Below are 19097 nucleotides of genomic sequence, written 5' to 3'. Positions count from 1 at the left end.
GTTTTAGTTTTGTCCTAAATCAAACTTGTCTAAACTTTGATCAAGTTTATAGAAAATATATAAACATAAAAGTAAATGCACTATCAAATATATTTCATGTTGTATCTAATCAATCTTGTTTTATGTTGTAGATAAGTTAGCGTTGTTTGGAACAAAGGAAGTATAAGCCAGGCCATCCCAATGCAATTCTGATGGACAATATGTCTAAAGTAGATGCAAATGCGCAGTCGGACAACAGCATAGCAGCCAAATGAGCTGAGACCATTCATGTGATAAACCAGGCCATAACAGCTTGGCATTTCAGCATAAACTTTCATGTTCAGCGGGAAACAAAACAGTACTACTGCTTCTACCCAACTTACTAAAATATTGTCGGAGAAAAATGATTACAAGCGCTGTGTTTTCCTTGGCAAAATAATGATGTAAATGATTGACAAACCGACTGGAGATTGGAGAAATGTAAGGCAGTGGATGCCGCCAGCCAAGTCCAGACTGGATGACACGACAAAATTCGGTGTAGATGCTATGTGTAGGATCCACTGCAGCACGGTCTGGAAAATATGTACCTGGGCTTCAAAATTTTGGAAGCTCCTAATGGTGACCTATCTAAAGTGATTTCTACTACTACTGGTGCTCTTTTTAGTACTGAATTTGTCTAACTAGCTGCTGTATATGTACTTTATCGTGCACTGGAGGACGGGCAGATGGCTTAGGACTTGAAGAGTGAGCAGAATATAATCGTCTTGAACTCTTAAGATGATCAATCCCTTGTCTTCTAAGAGCATTTGGATTGACACCTGCCTTGTGAGCAGCAATGACTCCAATTGCTTCCCAGTAGTTCCGGACATTCAGCTGAGAAAACATTCAAAGTTACCAACAATTGCCAGAAAGAGTCAAAGAGAATGCAAAAGAAGATTATAGACATATGTTGTGTACCGCTTCTATGCCGAACTTGTCTGGAGTATCATCATGCACTGTCTCATTTTCCTGTACAGTAATGATTAAGGGCTGCAAAAAAGAAGAAGAAATGAGTAACTTAGCTGACCTAGTTAATTATGACTAACACTTTTTGCAATTAGCTCCAATCATGATGCTAACATAACTTGCATTGATGAACTTATCTAACACACTGTGTGTGTGTGGTCAAAGTGGATATATACTTCCATCTTTCATCACAAATTATTATGGACATAATACCTTGTCCTTTCTTGCAGCCCGAGCAAAAGCAAGTGTACCATCTCCTCCACAAGAGTCTTTGGGAAGAATAACACTGTCAACATCACCAGCAACTATGCAACCATTGTCTAAGCTTCCTCTCCTCATGACATACTGTGGAGCATTGCTTAACCCAGCAAGCACACAAGGCAGAAATGTATATCCAATCTATTTGATAGACATATTATGAATAAACAAACAACATACAGAAGTAATAAGAAATCAGATTAAAAAGAAAAGAAAAAAGTATTGAGTTTGACATACAGAAGTAAATGGAGGTGGCTACAGAATAACTTATTTTGTAGCTGGCTACTGAATATACTCTCCCTATATATAACATTATGGTAAATATCACCGTGAGTTGTAGTAACACGAGTATGGTAAATGTATATTCATGTTATCGTAAATTGGTACAAACATTATCGTAAATCAAGGTGGCTATAGAATAAGTTATTCTATGGCCAGCTGCAGAATAGCCTTACCCTATATATATATATATATATATATATGATCAAAGAGGCAAAAAGGCAGCTGAAAACGTTGTAACTAAAAACTGAACACATAGCACTAGTCTAATATAAGCCTTGCAATGGTAGTGTGATTGTGAAGCATATCACTAGTAAATTGACAATTACTTTACTAAGTTATGCACGAGTACACATGGACATTTACCTCTTCAGCAGCAGATCTAGGGCATACTAATGGGCTGAGTGGTGGGGGTAACACTGCAGGAGCATGTGCAGAAGGGATTTTGAATTCTTTCACAATTAGATGACTGATAATTGATTCAACTCCTGCCAATAGATCAACACCCTGTCACCCTGCAATGAAATATCAATCAGGAACATAAATGATGAAAAATACAAAAACATTCACTACCTAGAAAATGAAGAAAATGAAAGATACGCTTGCCAACAAATGATAACCTCAGCGCACTGTTACTTGGCATCAACTCAATAGAACTCAGACCCGTCAATATACAGATCCAGTGCCATAAAGGGGCAATGACCTCCATATTCTAGGGGAATGATGGCACTAGCTCTCTATTCACTAAACTTCAGACCAGAGTCTGTGTAACTATCAGACTTCGATAATTGAATGTCTTGAAACTTGAGAAGACACATTTTTGACTCAATTCTCTATAAAAATGCTTTGATGCAAATGTCAATGGTACAAGACATCATACAAATAAAAATAAAACAAACTACTTGAGCAGACAAGAGTTTACCTTTCCTTCCCGGTAACAATCTGAATCTTCTGGGTCATCGTCTGGAAAGCGTGCAACAATTGCCACAGCATTCACGTCTGAATGTGTCACTAGTGCGTCCACTGCTCTCAGAAGAGAATCAGAGTTACCAACACTCCCCGTCGACTTCCCACACCTGGGATCAAACCATGTCTTGATCTACACCAAAAATGGGCATGCCCAAAGTAAGATTATGCAAGCAGTTTATTATACTTACAATTACAACTACCAGTACTAGTATCAGAACAGAGTGTGCACTTCCAGAGGAGCATCTGTGACAATGTACTCCACTACAGGCAAGCCAAGAGAAGCCCTCGTGGCATCTGCAACCTGCAAGTGGCGCAGCCAGAGGTCTTCCTCGATTCCAGAATCCAACACCAAGCCTACCTAGGTGTGATCAGTTATACTGTGTCATTGGCTATCTCTTTCGGTAACAATAGTGCATAGCAGCGCTATAGCCCGGCTCTGTTCGAAGCACTTATTGCTGCTGCGGCTGATTTGTAGGGCTAATTTGTTGTGAGAGAAAAACGCTATTCCATGGCTGAAAGAGTAGAGCTGATTCTAGCTTATAAGCTCAAGCGAACAGAGCCGTGGATGTTGGTGGGAGTAATCCCCACAGGCCACAGCGCGAGTCAATACAACACTAACCTTGTTCTGGTGAACAGGTTGGAGTGCCCAGGATCCTTCTGCGAATCTGTCAAGGGCGTACCCTTCCACGTAGAGTGTATTGGGCATCGGCCAGTACAGCATCGCCGCGTTCAGCACCTGCGACATGAAATTTCCATCTCCAAGTGAGCAACCAAATTCAAATGGAGCAACAGCAACAGAAGTACAGCAGCATAATGTTTATGACGGGCTCCATGACGTTACGTTTGGGTGGGATATGAGACAGTCAGCGACGCCGGCGACGGCTCGCGCAACCGGAAGGGCGTCGCCGGCGAAGCCCCCGACGGCCGCGCCGACACCCGTGGGGACAATCAGAACGGACGTGTAGGGTCTCCTGAAGCACGCTGCCCGTGCATCGGCGGACGGAGAGAAAGAGCGGGCCCGGGTGCGCCTGCGCGGGGCCGACGCCTGCGACGGCGTAAAGCGCGAGGTGAGGAACGGAGCAGAGAGACGGAGCGCCATTGCTTTGCCGGGGCAAGGCAAAGCGAACGACGGCTGCGGGAACGAAAGCGGATAAGGCTACGCGCAGCGCCACAGCATCAGGGCTAGGCCCACATGAGCCGGCCCAACACGGTCCATATTTTTCCTTGAGTGGGCTGGGCTGTCAGTTCTCATTCCTGGTCCCACCTGTCAGGATCTCGGATTTGCCAACCCCCACGGCCACGAGGGCCCTCCGCAGTCCGCACCGCAGCCACTGGCCAGACGAGGAGAAACTTCGCGGACGCCATGTCCTCGCCGTCGCCGGTGTGCGCCGCCTCCTGCTCCACCGCTCTCCGCACGCCGCCGCCTCTCCTTCGCTTCCGCCGCTCTTCCGCTCCGGTATCCGCCTCCGTGGCGCGCGCGGCGCCCGCCGTCTCTGACGACCTCGTCCTCCGCATCGCCGAGCTGCTCGAGGACTCGGTGACCTCCACCTCCCCGCTCCTCGACCCCCTCCGCTCCGCCTCCGCGCTCTCCCTCCTCTCCACGCCCTGGCCCACACGCCGCTCCAGCGAGGCGTTCCGCTTCACTGACATCTCCTACCTCCGCTCCCTCCCCATCTCCCTCCCTTCCCGGGAGCCCGACCTCGCGCTGCCGTCCTCCCCTTTCTCTTCCCACGTCCTCTTCTCGGATGGAATCCTCCTATCCTCCTCTGGTGCCCATGTCAGCACCCTCGCCGATCTTCCCCCTGGCCGCGCCCGCGACCGCGCCGCCGCCGCGCTTTCCGCCTCCGCTGAATTCGCCCACAAGGACCTCTTCTTCGACTTCAACGCCGTTGGGGCGAGTGACGTCGTTGTTGTGCACGTGCCTGAGGGGGTCAAGGTGGCCGACGACCCAATCCACATCATGTTCGCCTATACCGGTAGCGGTGCTGAGAGTATGCAGATGTCCAATCCAAGGGTTCTGGTCGTGGCCGAGAAGGCAGCAGAGGTGGCCATAGTGGAGGAGCACTTTGGGGTTGGAGAAGAAGGTGGTTGCTATTGGGCCAATCCAGTGGCAGAGATTATCATCGATGAGGGCGCAAGAGTGGTTCATTCGTATGTGCAACATCAATCATTTGCTGCAGCACATACTAAATGGACAGTTGTCATGCAGGTCAGTTTGGATTTTAGATAAATAAATGTTCTAGGATACTTGTAATTGTAGTTGTGAATGAGTGTTATATGCTCTTGAAATGGGATAGGATAGTGATGATAAGAGAACCCAACTCTGATCAAATTATGGAAGAGAGATTGTTGGCGTTACTCAGATTGATTCTGAGCTGGGGACATTTGTCATTCCAGGGTGTCATTGTTTGATCTAGCTCATGAGTCATGACTCAAGACAGTTGCCTCCAATTTGCTAGTGTTAATAATCATTGTGGGTGTTAGGGGAGTTGTGCTTGCTCTAGTGTGTTTGGGCTGGGATTGATCAATGAATCTTAGTTGAACAGGGGAAATCAGTCTTATTTGTTGTGAAACTTTCTTTTTTCTTTTTGCAGGATACAACTAGTAAATATGAGTTTGTTGAGGTCAGCACTGGAGCAAAATTGAACAGACACAATCTCCATATCGAGCAGTTAGGTCCTGAGACAGAGACAGAACTCTCAACACTTCACTTAACATCTCAGAATAAGCAGATACATGATCTGCACAGCAGACTGATACTTGATCACCCTAGAGGTTTTTCACGACAGCTCCACAAATGCATTGCTTGTGGCACAGGAAATAGCATATTTGATGGCAATATTAAAGTCAACAGGTATATTTATCATCTTTTTTTTTTCTTCTTTTTGTTGTTTTGTTCTTCCTGGAGAAATGTTATCTATTCCGGTCATTTACCTGACCAGCATTGCATAGATTTCTAGTTTCATGTCTGTGCCATACACTTTTTTTTTTGCTCAATATTTCACAGTAGGTGAATATATGGCATCCTGATGTTACATATTTGTTCAGAATAGATTTAAGTTTTAACTGAAATCTGGAATATAATATATAGTTGCATAACACGTTTGATGTGTTCGTGGCATAAATTTTTTTTCTAGTTTCATGCCTGTGCCAGAAACCTTTTTATTGCTCACATTTCACAGTAACTGAATATATCGCATCCGAAGATTAAATATTTGCTTAGGATAGATTTAAGTTAACTTGAAGTCTATAATATGGTATGAGTAGTTGTATAAGGTGTTTGGTGTGTTTCTTGACACAAAATAATTGAAATAAAGTTAGCAGAAAGCCGCACAAACATTACTTATTACCTTGTACAAAGCTGTTTTATCATCCTTCTGTACTTACGACCTATTGATTGTTGAATTTTGTTTCAACTATAGTTATATTGTTATGCAGTTCTATGTATTACTGATTTGCCAGGGAGGCGCCATACCTGTATCTGTATGGCGATATGGCGTGATACACATATCACCAAGTATCAGAAAACTAGGTAAAAAATCGTCTGGTTTAGCTGGCGATACGGTGAGATACACTGTGCCCATACGTGCCAGCCGAATAGTACCTCATTTTACAGCTCAACGCAAGCCCAACAGCATGAGCCCATCCATTCTCAAGCCTCACCCCAGAACACCGGGTGTCTCATCTCCGCCTCCCATCTCTTGCTTCTCGGTGCCGCCACGGACAGGGAGTAAGCATTGCTGCATTGCCACCTCGCACGGAGCACGTGCCGCTAGGATCTAGCGCGCCGCCTCACTAGGAGTGCATGCTGTCAGAAGCTAGCACCTCCACCTTGCTGGGAGCCACATCGCCACTGGGTGTGCTCGTGTCCCCGTGAGTGAGTACCACCGCTTTGGATCTGAAGCTCTGGGACTTGGGAAATCGTCTTGCGCAGCTTCTGAAGGTTCAGAGATAGGTGCTCTCTGGCTATGGTGTCCAGTCAGTTCCTGCCTGCTTGTTCATATAGATCCTCTCTTTCCTTCGTATGTCTTGTTGAAATGGATTCAATCATTTAGATTCTCTCCTTGAGGGCATGTAAATGCAATTATTTTAATTATAAATTTTATATATTGGACGTATCGGCTTATCCTTGTTTTTGGACAAACGCTGTATTCCCGTACTCGTACCCGTATCGTGTATCGGTGATACATAGATGCAGTTATATAATTCCTAGGACGCCCACCATCTTTGTTTTACTCATGAGTCATGACACACAGCTATGTCTGAAGCTGCAATCCGAGAATTGCATCCTAATATTGTGATGGTCTTGATTCACAGGTATGCACAACAAACTGATGCGGGGCAAGAAACCAAGTGTCTTATCCTATCACCAAAGGCGCTTGTTAATGTCAAACCGAACCTTCAGATTATTGCTGATGATGTGAAGTGTACTCATGGTGCCGCCATCAGTGGTGAGCTTGATCCAAATGAGCTCTTCTACTTCCAGGCAAGAGGTATCAACACGGAAACTGCAACAGATGCCCTGTTATACTTCTTTGGAGCCCATGTGATAAAGCGCATACCGTTTAAGCCCATAAGTGAGAAGGCATTAGCACAGTTCAAAGAGTTGCTTGCTTCATCCAGACAAACAACGGATGAGGCCTTTCATTCGTAATATTGTTTCAGTTAGTTTGACACATTTTGGTGAGATGAGAAAAATAGCAAAGGTTAGGAGTATTTCTGCCAAACAAGGGGAGGCTCTATAACCACATTTTGAAATGCTGTAAGCAATACTACTCTAGCTTGCAAATGCAGTTTGTTTGCAAACGGCTTGTTCGTCTCTAGCAAGGGAAGATGCTGTGAACACCAGAGTAGATTATTGTTATTGCGCATGTTACATTATACTTGAGTCGAATATGTACTTTTGAAAAAAAAAATCTGTAAAGAAATACCACAAAGTGATGCAGCTCAGCAGAACAAATAAAGCTTTTTTTTTTTTCTCTAGACGAGATTTTGTAAGTAAAGACATGGCAGGTACATTTTTTGCGAGTTTCCAGTTGTTCCGTCTTATTAATTTTTCTGTAATTTTTTTCTGGGTTGAACATGACGTTTAATTGTATTTGTGCTTCTGTGTGCGCCGACTCCTCGACTAGCAAGCAAGCAGAACAGCAGATTTAGCTTGTTATTGTTGTACTTTGACCTAGGGACATGAACAGTCAAGATTTAAAACATACAACAGAGTTGCTTTCGTAGCTCAGTTGGAGTCTCAACAAAAGCATTTTTTTATTTTCTTTTTACAAATTCATTCTGTAGCTGACTTTTTAAATCTCTATTTTTTTATTTTCTTTTTACAAATTCCTTCTGTAGCTGAGTTTTTAAATCTCTTCACTCATCGAACCAATTTTGATCTCTAGCCTGACTCTCAATGAAAGCACGTAGCTGACTTTTTAAATCTCTTCACTCATCGAACCAATTTTGATCTGTAGCCTATTTTCTTTTTGCAAATTCATTCTGTAGCTAGACTTTTTAAATCTCTTCACTCATAGCTAGACTTTTTAAATCTCTTCACTCATCGAACCAATTTTGATCTCTAGCCAACCTTTTTAAATGCCACGTGTTCGCCTTTTTTTCTATTTGCGAATTTGTAGCGACTTTTTTCTCCTTTTGCGATTCATTTCTCTTTGCAAATTCATTCTGTAGCCAAACTTTTTAAATCTCTTCACTCATTGAACCAATATTTTATTGATTTTTTATCCATAGCCAGCCTTATTAAATGTCACATGTTTGCCCTTTTTTCTTTTTTTTTCGAATTTGTAGCTATTTTTTCTCTTTCTGCGAATTCATTTTGTCGCTAGTCTTTTTTTCAAAGGTCCGAGTTATCAACTTTCATTTATAAGAGAAGAGTTATCGGCTTTCATTTATAAGAGAAGAACATAAATTACAAAGCCTTTAATTTGTAGCCATTTTTTTTCTTTTTTGCAAATTCATTATGTAGCCAGACTTTTTAAATCTCTTCAGTCATTGAACCAATATTTTATTGACTTTTTATCTGTAGCCCGCCTATTTAAATGTCACGCGTTCGCCCTTTTTTGTGAATTTGTAGCTATTGTTTCCTCTTTTGCGAATTCATTCTGTAGCTAGTCTTTTTTTTTTCTCAAAAGATCCGAGTTATTGGCTTTCATTTATAAGATAAGAGCATAAATTACAAAGCCTATAAGCGGCGCAAGCTACGCCAACCCATTTTTTGGGTGGGGTTCGACTTTCTGAGTCCCATGCCACCTTAGTTTTACAAGAAGGCGATTTACAAGAAAACAACTAGCGACTTGACCTACTAGACGTACACAACTCTAGCTTGAAGCTCTGGAGTCGACAGTAGAAGTCCTAGCCCCTTGTTGCAAGTATTGTTTTCTAGGCATACACAACTCCACAACCTTCGTCTTGTATTGAGTGCACCACTTGCTAGGTAGTCATGCATTGTTTTCTAAATACACGGTTATTTCTTTCTCTCTAGATGTCTCATGTTGTCAACATGATCATAGATTTTATCCTAGGTCTCGTCTGTTGTGTTGCACCAGCCGCCAGATCAAGGAACCAGTCGTCAGTCTTTTTAAATCTCTTCACTCATTTTGAACCAATATTTTATTGGTTTTTAATATGTGACCAGCATTTTTAAATCTCACACGTTCACTCTTTTTTTATTTTTGCGAATTTTCTAGCCAGTCTTTTATATCTCACACGTTTACAATAAACCCTTATATTTCAGGATGGAGAGAGGAGCATGACGATTGACACAAACAGCTCGGGTAGTTAGTACTTTTTATACTACGTTGGTCGATCTTTTCTCAAATTCAATAATTTGGATAAAAGTTTCAGGTACATCCAATTGAACACAAGTATATATACACTCAATGTTGCCTTTCTTTGTAAAAACAATAGGACTCAATGGTGCAGTGGCGAGAGGAGTAAGATGAACAATGCATAATCTTTAGTCGTTAGATCATCATCCAATGGCTCCGCCTGAGAAAAAGAAAAAGAAAATACAAGCCCGTGAAGAATTGCTAATCCCAAAGTCTAACAGTGTATATTTTCATCTTTTAACACTATTGTATAGATAGACTAATGGATATAAGAATTCGGAAACTGCAAAGCTGGGAGTTCAAACACACAAAAAAGAAAATCACCTTCCTGTCATTCTGAAAAGCAGATGTACAGAACTATATAGTGAACAGCAATAACTCGGTTTCATTCCCCACAACAGTAAACTTTCCAGACAAAAACCACTTCCACTTATTACAGATTTGCAACTAAGGATTTCACATTTCACTACTTGGCAACAACACATGAAATGAAGGACCTTAGCTATGGTTTGCAGCCTTTGCTGAACGCTGAAGCCGGACCATTCAGATCGCTCGCTGAAGAACAACTGAAGCTGAAGTTGAACCATTCAGATCGCTCACTGAAGAACAGACATGCACGTCAGAACCCAGAAGAAGAAGCAGACCAGCAATCGGTCATCACTCATCTGAACTCAGAAGTAAGACGCTTACCTTCTTCTGGTGCGTGTCTGGCAGCCCAGAGGCAGTTCTCTGACCGACGATGTACAAGAGCACGCACGAGACCAAGCTGAGCGCCAGGGAAGCACCGAGAATGGCAACAATGGCGAGGATACTTGGGCTCCCGTCAGGCGGCCCTTCTGGACTGTCCTCTGACACCGTCCTCGAGACATTGTTGTCGCGCTGCCCCTGTACTCCGACATCGTCTGCCGTGATGTTCCTCACCCACTCCGGCCTCTGTTCTGGCGAGGTGCGGACCAGGTAGGTGAGGAACCTGTCGAGGACAAGGTTACCCCGACGAGCCTTTGCACGGGCTGCGGCTGCGGCCCTAGCGTCTTCCTCGGGGTCGGAGATGCAGCGATCAGGGCGGCGCTGCTTCCTGCTGCGAGAAGGATGGCGGCATGACGAGGATGCCCGCGCCGCTTCCACATCCTTCGACTCGGTGTTGTGATCGTCGGAGCACGACTTGTCAACCGCAACGTCAATCTCTGGCAGACGCGTTCGATCAGATGCATCGCGAAGACATCAAAGAACGAATGCATTGAATCAAAAAAAAGAACGAATGCATTTGGGCTATGTACACTACACCTTACCAGAGCGTCTCATCGCCATCGAGACCATCACTTCGTTCTTGGCGCCATGCCCGGCATTGACCACTGAAGAGACACCGGCGGATCGCGACGTCGCCGACGTTGAGCCGAGGCTGGCGGTGGGCAGTGGGCCGCTTGCTGCTTCTGACGTGCCAGTGCTAGGATCATGAGCATTGGCGATGTCCGACGCTGCGTCTCCCGCGAAGATGAAGCGGGTCGGGCTGTACTGCTTCCCGCTTCGGAGCGGCAGGCGGCGGTAGGACGACGGCGGCATCGCGTGCGCGACCGCTCGCCTGGTCGGTCGAAACCCTCGAAGCTCTGAGAAATCCATGGTCAGTTAGAAACTCAGAATCAAGAAGACAAACAAGAACAGGGGAGCACTTCGGGATGCGGCGGAAGCCTTACCGAAGCGAATCGTCGCAGGGTCTTCGTTCCGGTCGCTCCCCGGCGCATCGCCACGACCAGCATTGCTCGCCGGAGCGACCCCTCCCAACTCCTCCGTCGAAGCTTCCTGTTACAACGAACCAAGAACGAAATCAAGAACGGGGCATTCCGGATTTCAGAATCAATACTCGCCTTACCGAAGCAAAGATCGCCTCAATATCCTCCTCTCCTTCGCTCTCCGACTCAACCGCGGCACAACAACCGTCATTGCCGGCCCCCGAGACGCCCTCCTGCTCCGATGAAGCGGCCCCGCGGGCCAGGCCGCCCTCGGCACCGGCCACCCCGCCCGGCACCGGAGCACCGCCTCCCTGCTCGTGCTCCTTCCCCTTGGGTAGGTCAGGGACCTCACGCTCGTCTTGCTCCATGGCGATCGCGTTCTCGGATCGTGGGTTGGGTGAGACATTGAGACGTGGAGAGAAGCGAGGAGTTCGAACGAAGCAGAGCAGGGGTGGAGGGAGAAGTGGTGGTGATGGAGGGACAGGGCGCGACGCGAGCGGTTTTGAACTCTGGAGTCTGATGCGGTTGGTTGCTTCAGAGCGAAATTCATCAGGGGCAGGCGGTTCCGCAGTTGCTGCTGACTGCTGCGACGTACGGGGACCGGTAGGGCCCAGCTGGCAGGATGAGATGGTGGGACCCCAGGTTTGATATGCTCCGAGATTCGTATAAAATACATATTTGTGAGATTCAAGTATAAAGTGCATGTGCACATGAAACCTGCTTGGATTTCTTGAAGAGGGAGGGGTAAGGCATTTACAGCCTGTTCGCTTGGTCGTATTGGTTTATAAGCCATGACTTATCAGCCAACGAATAATATTTTTCTCTCACACCAAACCAATCAACAGTACTTTCAGCCATGACTTATAAGCTAAACTAGCCTAAACGAACAGGGTGTTGATCGATTCTGGATTTGAAGTTCATATAAGGGGAAAAAATCGTTGTGGTGGGTGTAGGATCGAGTAGTAGCATCCTACAAAATTCATAGATTGGTAAGAACCTTAATCATGAGAAACAGACTTCGGCCTGTTTAGCTACGTTGAAGCCAAATAGCCACAGCTAAAACTAGCAAAAGACTTATTATCTAATGGGAACCACATTATCCCATTACAGCAACTCCAACAACTGGGTTATTCTTGTTTTGGGGGCTATTTTAGAATTTATATAGCAAAAAGTAGACTCCAACAGGACCATATAAAGGCAATCATGGGTGCTAGCTATCAGATGAGAAATAGCATGATGTTGCAAACCTCTTTTTTTTTTTGAGAAATTTTCTATTTTACAAAATGGCTAAAGTATAAAATTTGGCTAGTAATTTTAGCCAAATAGAGTTGCTCTTAGTTGTTCCAACCCACCTAAAACCAGCTAAAAGTGGTGAATCACCAAATTGCCCTCGTTTGTTTTCCGCATTCGTGCGCTCAGGCCGTTCCCCACCGTGACCTTTCTTCCTCGACGCGCGGGCCTGGGCGTTTCCACTGGTGACCTCGACGGCGGTAGGACGCTCGCGCCCCACCGGTGAGGACTGCAAAGGTTGAAAGATCCACTCGAGGTGTCGAGAAGGGCCTGCTGTCGACGCCATTGGTCGTAGAGGTTGGAGATAAGGACAAGGGTGGGTTGGGGTCATTGAGAGCGAGGAAGAGGACACCGTGCCCGCAGGTCGAGCAGTGCCACCGTCGGGGGTGCTATCCGTGCGGGTCTGCCTTCGAGGAGAGAACGGGAGGCGTGCGTGGCACTCCACCGTCGGCCGCTCGCGCGACGAGGAGAGAGCAAGGCGTGCATCACGCTCGGCCGGTGGGCACAGCGTGGGGGAGAGAGCAGGGATGTGAGCGGATTGGCAGAAGGTCGTAAGAGGCGGATCATGCACCGGAGATGGAGGGATGAAGAAAGGGCAAAATGGTAAATAAACATCAATTAGTTAGATCTAAACAGTCCCAACTAAACTTTAGCTGGTCAAACTAGCTAGCTAAATTTTAGCTGGTCAAAAACTAGCTAAATTTTAGCTGGTCAAACTAGCTAGCTAAAGTTTAGCTATGATTGTTCCAAATATGCCTTTGTCATGTTGGCAGGTCATGGTTATCTAAATTACACGGCCGGCCTCGAACCATCTATAGATTCATTACATCTGCCGATATAATGTTTGATTGAACATGAACATGCGTTTGCAATGTGATTCTAAAAAAAAGGTCGATCAGTTATAGCCAACCTAGCGAAGGACACAAATCGAGCCTTGCTATTCCACGTTGCTCGTTGATGCTGAGGGATCCGTCGCGTGCAAGGCATCCACAAGCGCACTGCACACAGAACAACGCAAGCACGCAACACGGCAGCACAACGATAGAAATCCGTTTCCTCCAAACTCCTGAAAAGTGTGCTACCTAAAAAAAAAAAAAATTCCTCATCACATCAAACTTACGGTACATATATGGAGTACTAAATATAGACAAAACCAAAAACTAATTGCACAGTTTGCGTTAACTTTACGAGATGAATCTTTTAAGCCTAATTAGTCAATGTTTGGACAATAATTCACAAATACAAACGAAATGCTACAGTAGAGAATCTTCATTATGCAAAATTTACCTGCGCAAACTTTGCCTAACTATCGGTTTGTCGCATCACAACACGTCCAAGGTCCAAGCAGACAAGCACACGCTGGTTGAACAGTCCTGACCACGAACGAATCTACAGGCACGCAGGTGAGCAGGCCAGAAGAATCAACAGTCGCATCGCGAAAGCCCCCCGTGGTCTGCATCGCATGAGGTGGGGACTGCCGTGCCCGGGCCCCCACATGGCACGCTGTCGCGAGCGGCCTCAACAACGACTCGCCCGGCGGCGAGCGGGTCACTCACGTGAACGCCCGCCGCAGCCCGCAGCGGACATTCGAACCCGAGACACTGGCTGCCTGGCTGGATGGCTGAGACGTCCAGAGTCCACAGGCCAGCGTGGCACCATGCATCATACATACTGACACGAGGGCCCAGAAGCAAAGGGCCCCACGTGTCAGTGGCATCACCCCCGCGACGCGTTCCCGTCCCCCAAACCCGTTGCAAAGTGCTACTGGTACAGGCCTAAAGCGACAGAAGCGGTACGGGGCGCTGCGTACAAGCCAAACCAGCATGTGGGGCCAGGCAAAGCGGTTGTTTCCTTGGTCCCACATGTCAGCCAGTTGGTTGGGCATCCCGTCCGGAAGTGACGGCGTTATTAATAAACATGCAGGTGGTTGTGCTTGTGCGGGGCGCGCGCTCGCAGATGGATCCGCAGCTCGCGACTCGCGTTGCGTGTGCCAGGCAGCCAACTCAGCCACGAGCGCCACACCGCGCCGGCCAGCCGGCCACTCAACCAGAGGCCAGAGTGTTGTAAAAAAAAAAAAAACAGAGGCCAGAGCATGATAATAAGGAAAAAATCCGCATTACCTTTCTCAGCTTTTGCAAATATCCGTTTTTCCTCTCTGAACTCCAAAAGCGGGCAAAACATCTCCCTCAACTTTTAAAACCATTCACCTTAACTCCCTATATCTGTTATAAGTTTTGAAGACGGTTTTGTCTTTTTTATTTTTTATTTATTTTGGCTGAATTTTAGAAAAATTATAGTAAATCATAGAAAATTTATAAAATGAAAAATCAAATTTTGTTGGACTCCACATGAGTAGATCTACACAGCGAACATATAATATAGTATGCTTTAGTATAAAGTTTTTGCTGTGGCTTTAGATCTATGCTTTTATGTAATTAATTAGAATAATTCATAGCTATAGTTTCTATGGTCCAATTGTGATAATTTTTTTATGGTGGACTGATTAATGTATGATTGAACTGTAGTAAAAATGTCATACTTATTTGATCATGTATAGCTTAATTATAGATTTATTTATATTTAACAAGCATAAACCTAAATAAAATATATAACTAAGCTATATATGATCCGATGAGTATGAAATTTTTACTATAGTTCAATCATACTGTAATTAGCCCACCATAAAAATTTTACCACAATTGGACCAAAGAAACTGCAACTACGAATTATTCCAATTAATTACAGAAAAGCATAGATCTAAAACCACAGCAAAAACTTTGTACTAAAGCATACCATATTTTATGTTCGTTGTGTAGATCTACTCATATGGAGTCAAACAAAATTGAATTTATCATTTTATGATTTTTTCTGTGATTTACTATGATTTTTTTCAAAAATTTAGCCAAAATAAATAAAAAAAGAAAAAGACAAACCCGCATTCACAAATGCTTATAATAGGGCTAGGGAGGTAAGATGAAAGGTTTTAAAAGTTGAGGGAGGTGTTTTGCCCGGTTTTGAAGTTCAGGGAGGAAAAGCGGACTTTCGTAAAAATTGATGGAGGTAATATGAATTTTTTCCAAATAATAATCTCCTTACCCCTTTTGCCCCTCTCAGACAGGGCTTCTTTGCGTACAAGACCACGGTACTTTGCCAATAATCATCAAGGAATCTCCTAGGGAGCACATCGCTTTCCGTGATCATACCAAGCACGCTCTCTATTTGTTGCGTCCTCTATTCATTCAGGGCTGGTGTTACAAAAACAAGCGGCCGTGGCTCCAAATTCTTGCACCTTACACATGGGCAAACCAGTACTACTATGAGTAATGCATGTAGTTATTAGCACATTCTCCCTTCCATTTTTTTTTTCATTTTTTGATGTGCTATGCTACGCTTGTGCACAGTAATAAGTAATGATAAGAGACATGATCTGCTAAACTTTACGCCCGACGATGGTACAAGAAAACAACTTCACGTGTACACCAAAAACCACTTCTTGTTTGTGAGTTGTGACCAATAAATGAGCAACAAAGTCCCTCTTCTGTGACTAAGTCCCTGTTTAGTTGCACCTCAAAATACCAAATTTTTCAAGATTCCCCGTCACATCGAATCTTTGGACGCATGCATGAAGCATTAAATATAAAAAAAATAAAACTAATTACACAGTTTAGACGAAATCCACGAGACAAATCTTTTAAGCCTAATTAGACTATGATTGGACACTATTTGCCAAATAACAACGAAAATGCTACAGTAGCATTTCGCCAAAAAATTCGGCATCCAAACGATGCCTAAATAAACTTAGTTGCAATTTCTTAGAAAAAAGATTTAACATAAGCAAGGAAAAAAAAAGATAAACATATAGACTTCTAAAAAGAGTAAATGTTACGATGTAACAAAGCCAAAGCATCGTAATGTGATTCTAGCTCTTACTTCGACATGTATTCCAACCTGCTCATCATCTTGTATCTCATGACCATCTAATGATGTCGTGTTGCTTCCCTTGTATCTGTCTACTCTTATTATCAAATTCGCTATTACTTGTTTCCCACGCTAATAATATGCCACCAACGACGCGTGACACCTTAATGTGCCACACTACCCTTTGCTAGTATTGCCGTCGAGCAGCGGCGGACCTAGAAAATATTTCAGGAGGCTGAACAACACTATGTTCGATCTTAAGTCTCAGCCCCCTACGCTATAGAACTTTGCCTAACAATTCATAGGGGCTCCACAGGGAGTCCATTGTTGCGATATGGGTAGGGGGGCTTGAGCCCCCCTCGTCCCACCGCTGTGTCCGCCCCTACCGTCGAGTAAACCGACTCCTTAGACGAATTTCCTTATTTTGAAAAGCTTCTGTAACAAAGCCTATTCGTAAACGTCAAAATAAAAATCAGGCCTAGCACGAAACTTAGACTATAATATTTTTAAAAAATACTGTAAAGTCTAATAGACAGAGTAGAAAAACAAAGAGAAACGGTCTCTGTAGAAACGAACACCATACCACGGGGCGTTCCATGCCACTGCCCACCAGAACCCAGCACTCCTTCGGTCCCTTCCGTTGGAACTCACCGTCCATCCAACGATCTACGTCAACATCACTCCATCGGCAGAGCCAGAGCACGCACCTGGCTGTAAACCTTAATAGCTGAGCTACTCCTTGGGGGTGTGTTTACTTCGCGGAATTTGAGAAGTTGGCTACTGTAGTGTTTTTGTTTTTATTTAACAATTAGTGTTCAATTATAGACTAATTAGGCTTAAAACATTCGTCTCACGATTTCCAACAAAATCGTACAATTAGTTTTTTAGTTTACATTTAATGCGCCATACACATATCGTAAGATTCAATGTGATTTTAACTATAGCACTTTTTAGAACTAAACACTGCCTGCTAGCTCTCTTCATCTCATCTCATAACTTCTCGCAACTCAACTAATAAAAAAACTAAAAAGTGGACACGTTTTGGCACGATCGTGGGTCGATTCCACGCGCGGCATGTTCCCCGCTCCCTTCCATTCACCCAGAGATGGGCCCACCCGGCATTGGCCGCCTGAATAAGAAACCTCCCGTCCACGTTACCTCGCGAGTCGCGTCAATCACCCGCTCCACCCGGCGATTCCGCGCCCCTGCCTACTCTCTTCTCGGGAAAAAACCCTAGCCAAGCTTGAGCCTCAACGCGCTGCCGCATGGATCCTCGACGCGGGGGCAAGAATAGCGGTTGTGGCGTCACTGCACGGCCAACCGGAGCGCTCGGTCCCCTCCCGGCCAGCAGTGGCGCACGCACCCCTTCCATCCCGGCCGGCGGCGCTCAAATCCTTGGAGATGGTGCCCCTCCGGCGTGGCTGCACCTCGACGACACCAACGCCGACGACGAGGCCACATCGGGCCGTCACTCCCTCCCTACCCTCAGAGGTCTGGGGCTCTCGCACGGAGGATCTCCATTCGAGCAGGAGCAGCGAGGAGCACCACCGCGGAGGATCTACATTCGAGCACTAGGAGCAGCGAGGGCTACCGCGCTGGCACCGGCGAGCGGAGGACGACTCCACCACCCTTGTCCCTTGTCCAGGTACTACCTCGCAATTCTGTAGATGAACTCTTCATCCTGTAGATTAGTTTCAGTACTGATTTTTTTGTTGTTGAAGCAGTTCGATTCAGCTGCCCCATTTAATATATAGGAAGACGTAGTATAACTATGCGACCTATTAAATATGAAAAAAATGCAGACAGTCAACTGGAATTCCTTTGCTTCTATAAAACGAGAAATTATGCCCTCTGACATATCTAAGTACTCCTAGATGAGGTCTTAGGAGCGCACACTGAGATTAATCACTTAACTTATTTTATTACCGAGTTTCTTGGTTATGTATGCCAGTACAATTTCTGAAAAAGCCTGAAAGAGCTGCCCAAGTCCTTGGTTGATTCCATTATATTCGTTTCCAAATTCCAACATGTATAAGTATGACATTTTGCGAAAACTGCTGATCTTTTGGATAGCGTGTTCTCTCATTTTTCCTGGATAGACTTACACTTATTTCTAGAGGCAGTAGTTGCTTAAGAGCTTTTTTGTTTAATGATTTTATCATCGTATATGTATATGTTCTTGTGGCACAGGGTGTGCTGACAGGTACATGTTAGGATCGATGTGTGTACCTCTGTGACCGTAGGATCGGGAAAGCTCCTTTGCGTTTCTTCTTGCGGCACAACAACGTAGACGCCGGTGCCGCGGTGTAGTAGGAGTCGTCCAGCGCGGTGGAGAGAAGTCCAGTGGCGCCGGCGGTGACCCTGCAGACGCGACGGTGGTGGTGGCGGGCACATCTCGTCACTGGCAGCACAGTCTTTAGATCGGTTTAGGGTTTCTGTAGGTGGGTGTGGCGGCTCACGGCCAACCTCGTAGTCCGAGCCCTCACCCCCACCTTCCTTTTATGTGTGCTGTGCGACAGGGGCCCTCCAACCGAATTAGGGTTGGGCTCCCCCGATCAGGGAGTAGAGATAGGGCCCAATAGGCCGTTGGGCCTATTGGTGGAGATCAACTAACATTCTCCTCCTTGATCTCATTCCATCTTTCACTTTTATATCATTTGCTTTTGTTCATTCCATTACAGATTAGCTCATAGAGCATGTCTCATCGTCACGGTCCATTGCCGATAGACTTAACAGCTACAACTCACTACTCTGTTCTGACATAGATACTTATCTTTGGGCCTTCTTTTGTCCAGGAATATTTTAGGCTTTTCATTAAACCCAAGCTAGCTACATG

The 19097-nt window shown here is 45.2% G+C and overlaps 3 protein-coding genes across 3 annotated transcripts; 1 reads left to right on the top strand and 2 right to left on the bottom strand.

Moving 5' to 3' along the window:
- Positions 1–242: 242 nt before the first annotated feature.
- Positions 243–3605, bottom strand: LOC136453068 (uncharacterized). The gene is made up of 8 exons (XM_066453646.1): positions 3332–3605; positions 3110–3226; positions 2720–2848; positions 2444–2620; positions 1888–2028; positions 1198–1383; positions 937–1008; positions 243–852 (listed from the first exon to the last, which is right to left on the bottom strand). The coding sequence occupies exons 1-8, from the start codon at positions 3587–3589 to the stop codon at positions 640–642; spliced, it is 1293 nt and encodes a 430-aa protein (XP_066309743.1). The 5' UTR covers positions 3590–3605; the 3' UTR covers positions 243–639.
- Positions 3606–3799: 194 nt separating this feature from the next.
- On the top strand, positions 3800–7635 carry LOC136453067 (protein ABCI7, chloroplastic-like). Its single transcript, XM_066453645.1, has 3 exons — positions 3800–4699; positions 5085–5344; positions 6808–7635. The coding sequence occupies exons 1-3, from the start codon at positions 3854–3856 to the stop codon at positions 7142–7144; spliced, it is 1443 nt and encodes a 480-aa protein (XP_066309742.1). The 5' UTR covers positions 3800–3853; the 3' UTR covers positions 7145–7635.
- Positions 7636–9714: 2079 nt separating this feature from the next.
- LOC136453066 (uncharacterized) lies at positions 9715–11503 on the bottom strand. Its single transcript, XM_066453644.1, has 5 exons — positions 11194–11503; positions 11018–11123; positions 10616–10930; positions 10017–10510; positions 9715–9925 (listed from the first exon to the last, which is right to left on the bottom strand). Exons 1-5 carry the CDS (start codon positions 11419–11421, stop codon positions 9923–9925), a joined length of 1146 nt encoding a protein of 381 aa, XP_066309741.1. The 5' UTR covers positions 11422–11503; the 3' UTR covers positions 9715–9922.
- Between the last annotated feature and the right edge of the window lie 7594 nt (positions 11504–19097).

Source organism: Miscanthus floridulus, chromosome 5, assembly GCF_019320115.1.
Source record: "Miscanthus floridulus cultivar M001 chromosome 5, ASM1932011v1, whole genome shotgun sequence".
Taxonomy (NCBI): Eukaryota; Viridiplantae; Streptophyta; class Magnoliopsida; order Poales; family Poaceae; genus Miscanthus; species Miscanthus floridulus.
Note: the sequence above shows the minus strand (reverse complement) of the source record. Positions and strands in the feature narration are given on the sequence as shown.

What these genes read in the sequence shown, in the direction of transcription:
- LOC136453068 (XM_066453646.1), bottom strand. Translation starts at nt 3,589, where the DNA reads ATGGCGCTCCGTCTCTCTGCTCCGTTCCTCACCTCGCGCTTTACGCCG. An exon ending in ATTGTTACCGGGAAGGAAAG is followed by an intron (nt 2,029 to 2,443) that starts GTAAACTCTTGT and finishes GCAGGGTGACAG; the next exon opens with GGTGTTGATCTATTGGCAGG. An exon ending in CTAGATCTGCTGCTGAAGAG is followed by an intron (nt 1,384 to 1,887) that starts GTAAATGTCCAT and finishes TCTATCAAATAG; the next exon opens with ATTGGATATACATTTCTGCC.
- LOC136453067 (XM_066453645.1), top strand. Translation starts at nt 3,854, where the DNA reads ATGTCCTCGCCGTCGCCGGTGTGCGCCGCCTCCTGCTCCACCGCTCTC. An exon ending in AATGGACAGTTGTCATGCAG is followed by an intron (nt 4,700 to 5,084) that starts GTCAGTTTGGAT and finishes TTCTTTTTGCAG; the next exon opens with GATACAACTAGTAAATATGA. An exon ending in GGCAATATTAAAGTCAACAG is followed by an intron (nt 5,345 to 6,807) that starts GTATATTTATCA and finishes CTTGATTCACAG; the next exon opens with GTATGCACAACAAACTGATG.
- LOC136453066 (XM_066453644.1), bottom strand. Translation starts at nt 11,421, where the DNA reads ATGGAGCAAGACGAGCGTGAGGTCCCTGACCTACCCAAGGGGAAGGAG. An exon ending in TTGAGGCGATCTTTGCTTCG is followed by an intron (nt 11,124 to 11,193) that starts GTAAGGCGAGTA and finishes TCGTTGTAACAG; the next exon opens with GAAGCTTCGACGGAGGAGTT. An exon ending in GATGGCGATGAGACGCTCTG is followed by an intron (nt 10,511 to 10,615) that starts GTAAGGTGTAGT and finishes CGCGTCTGCCAG; the next exon opens with AGATTGACGTTGCGGTTGAC.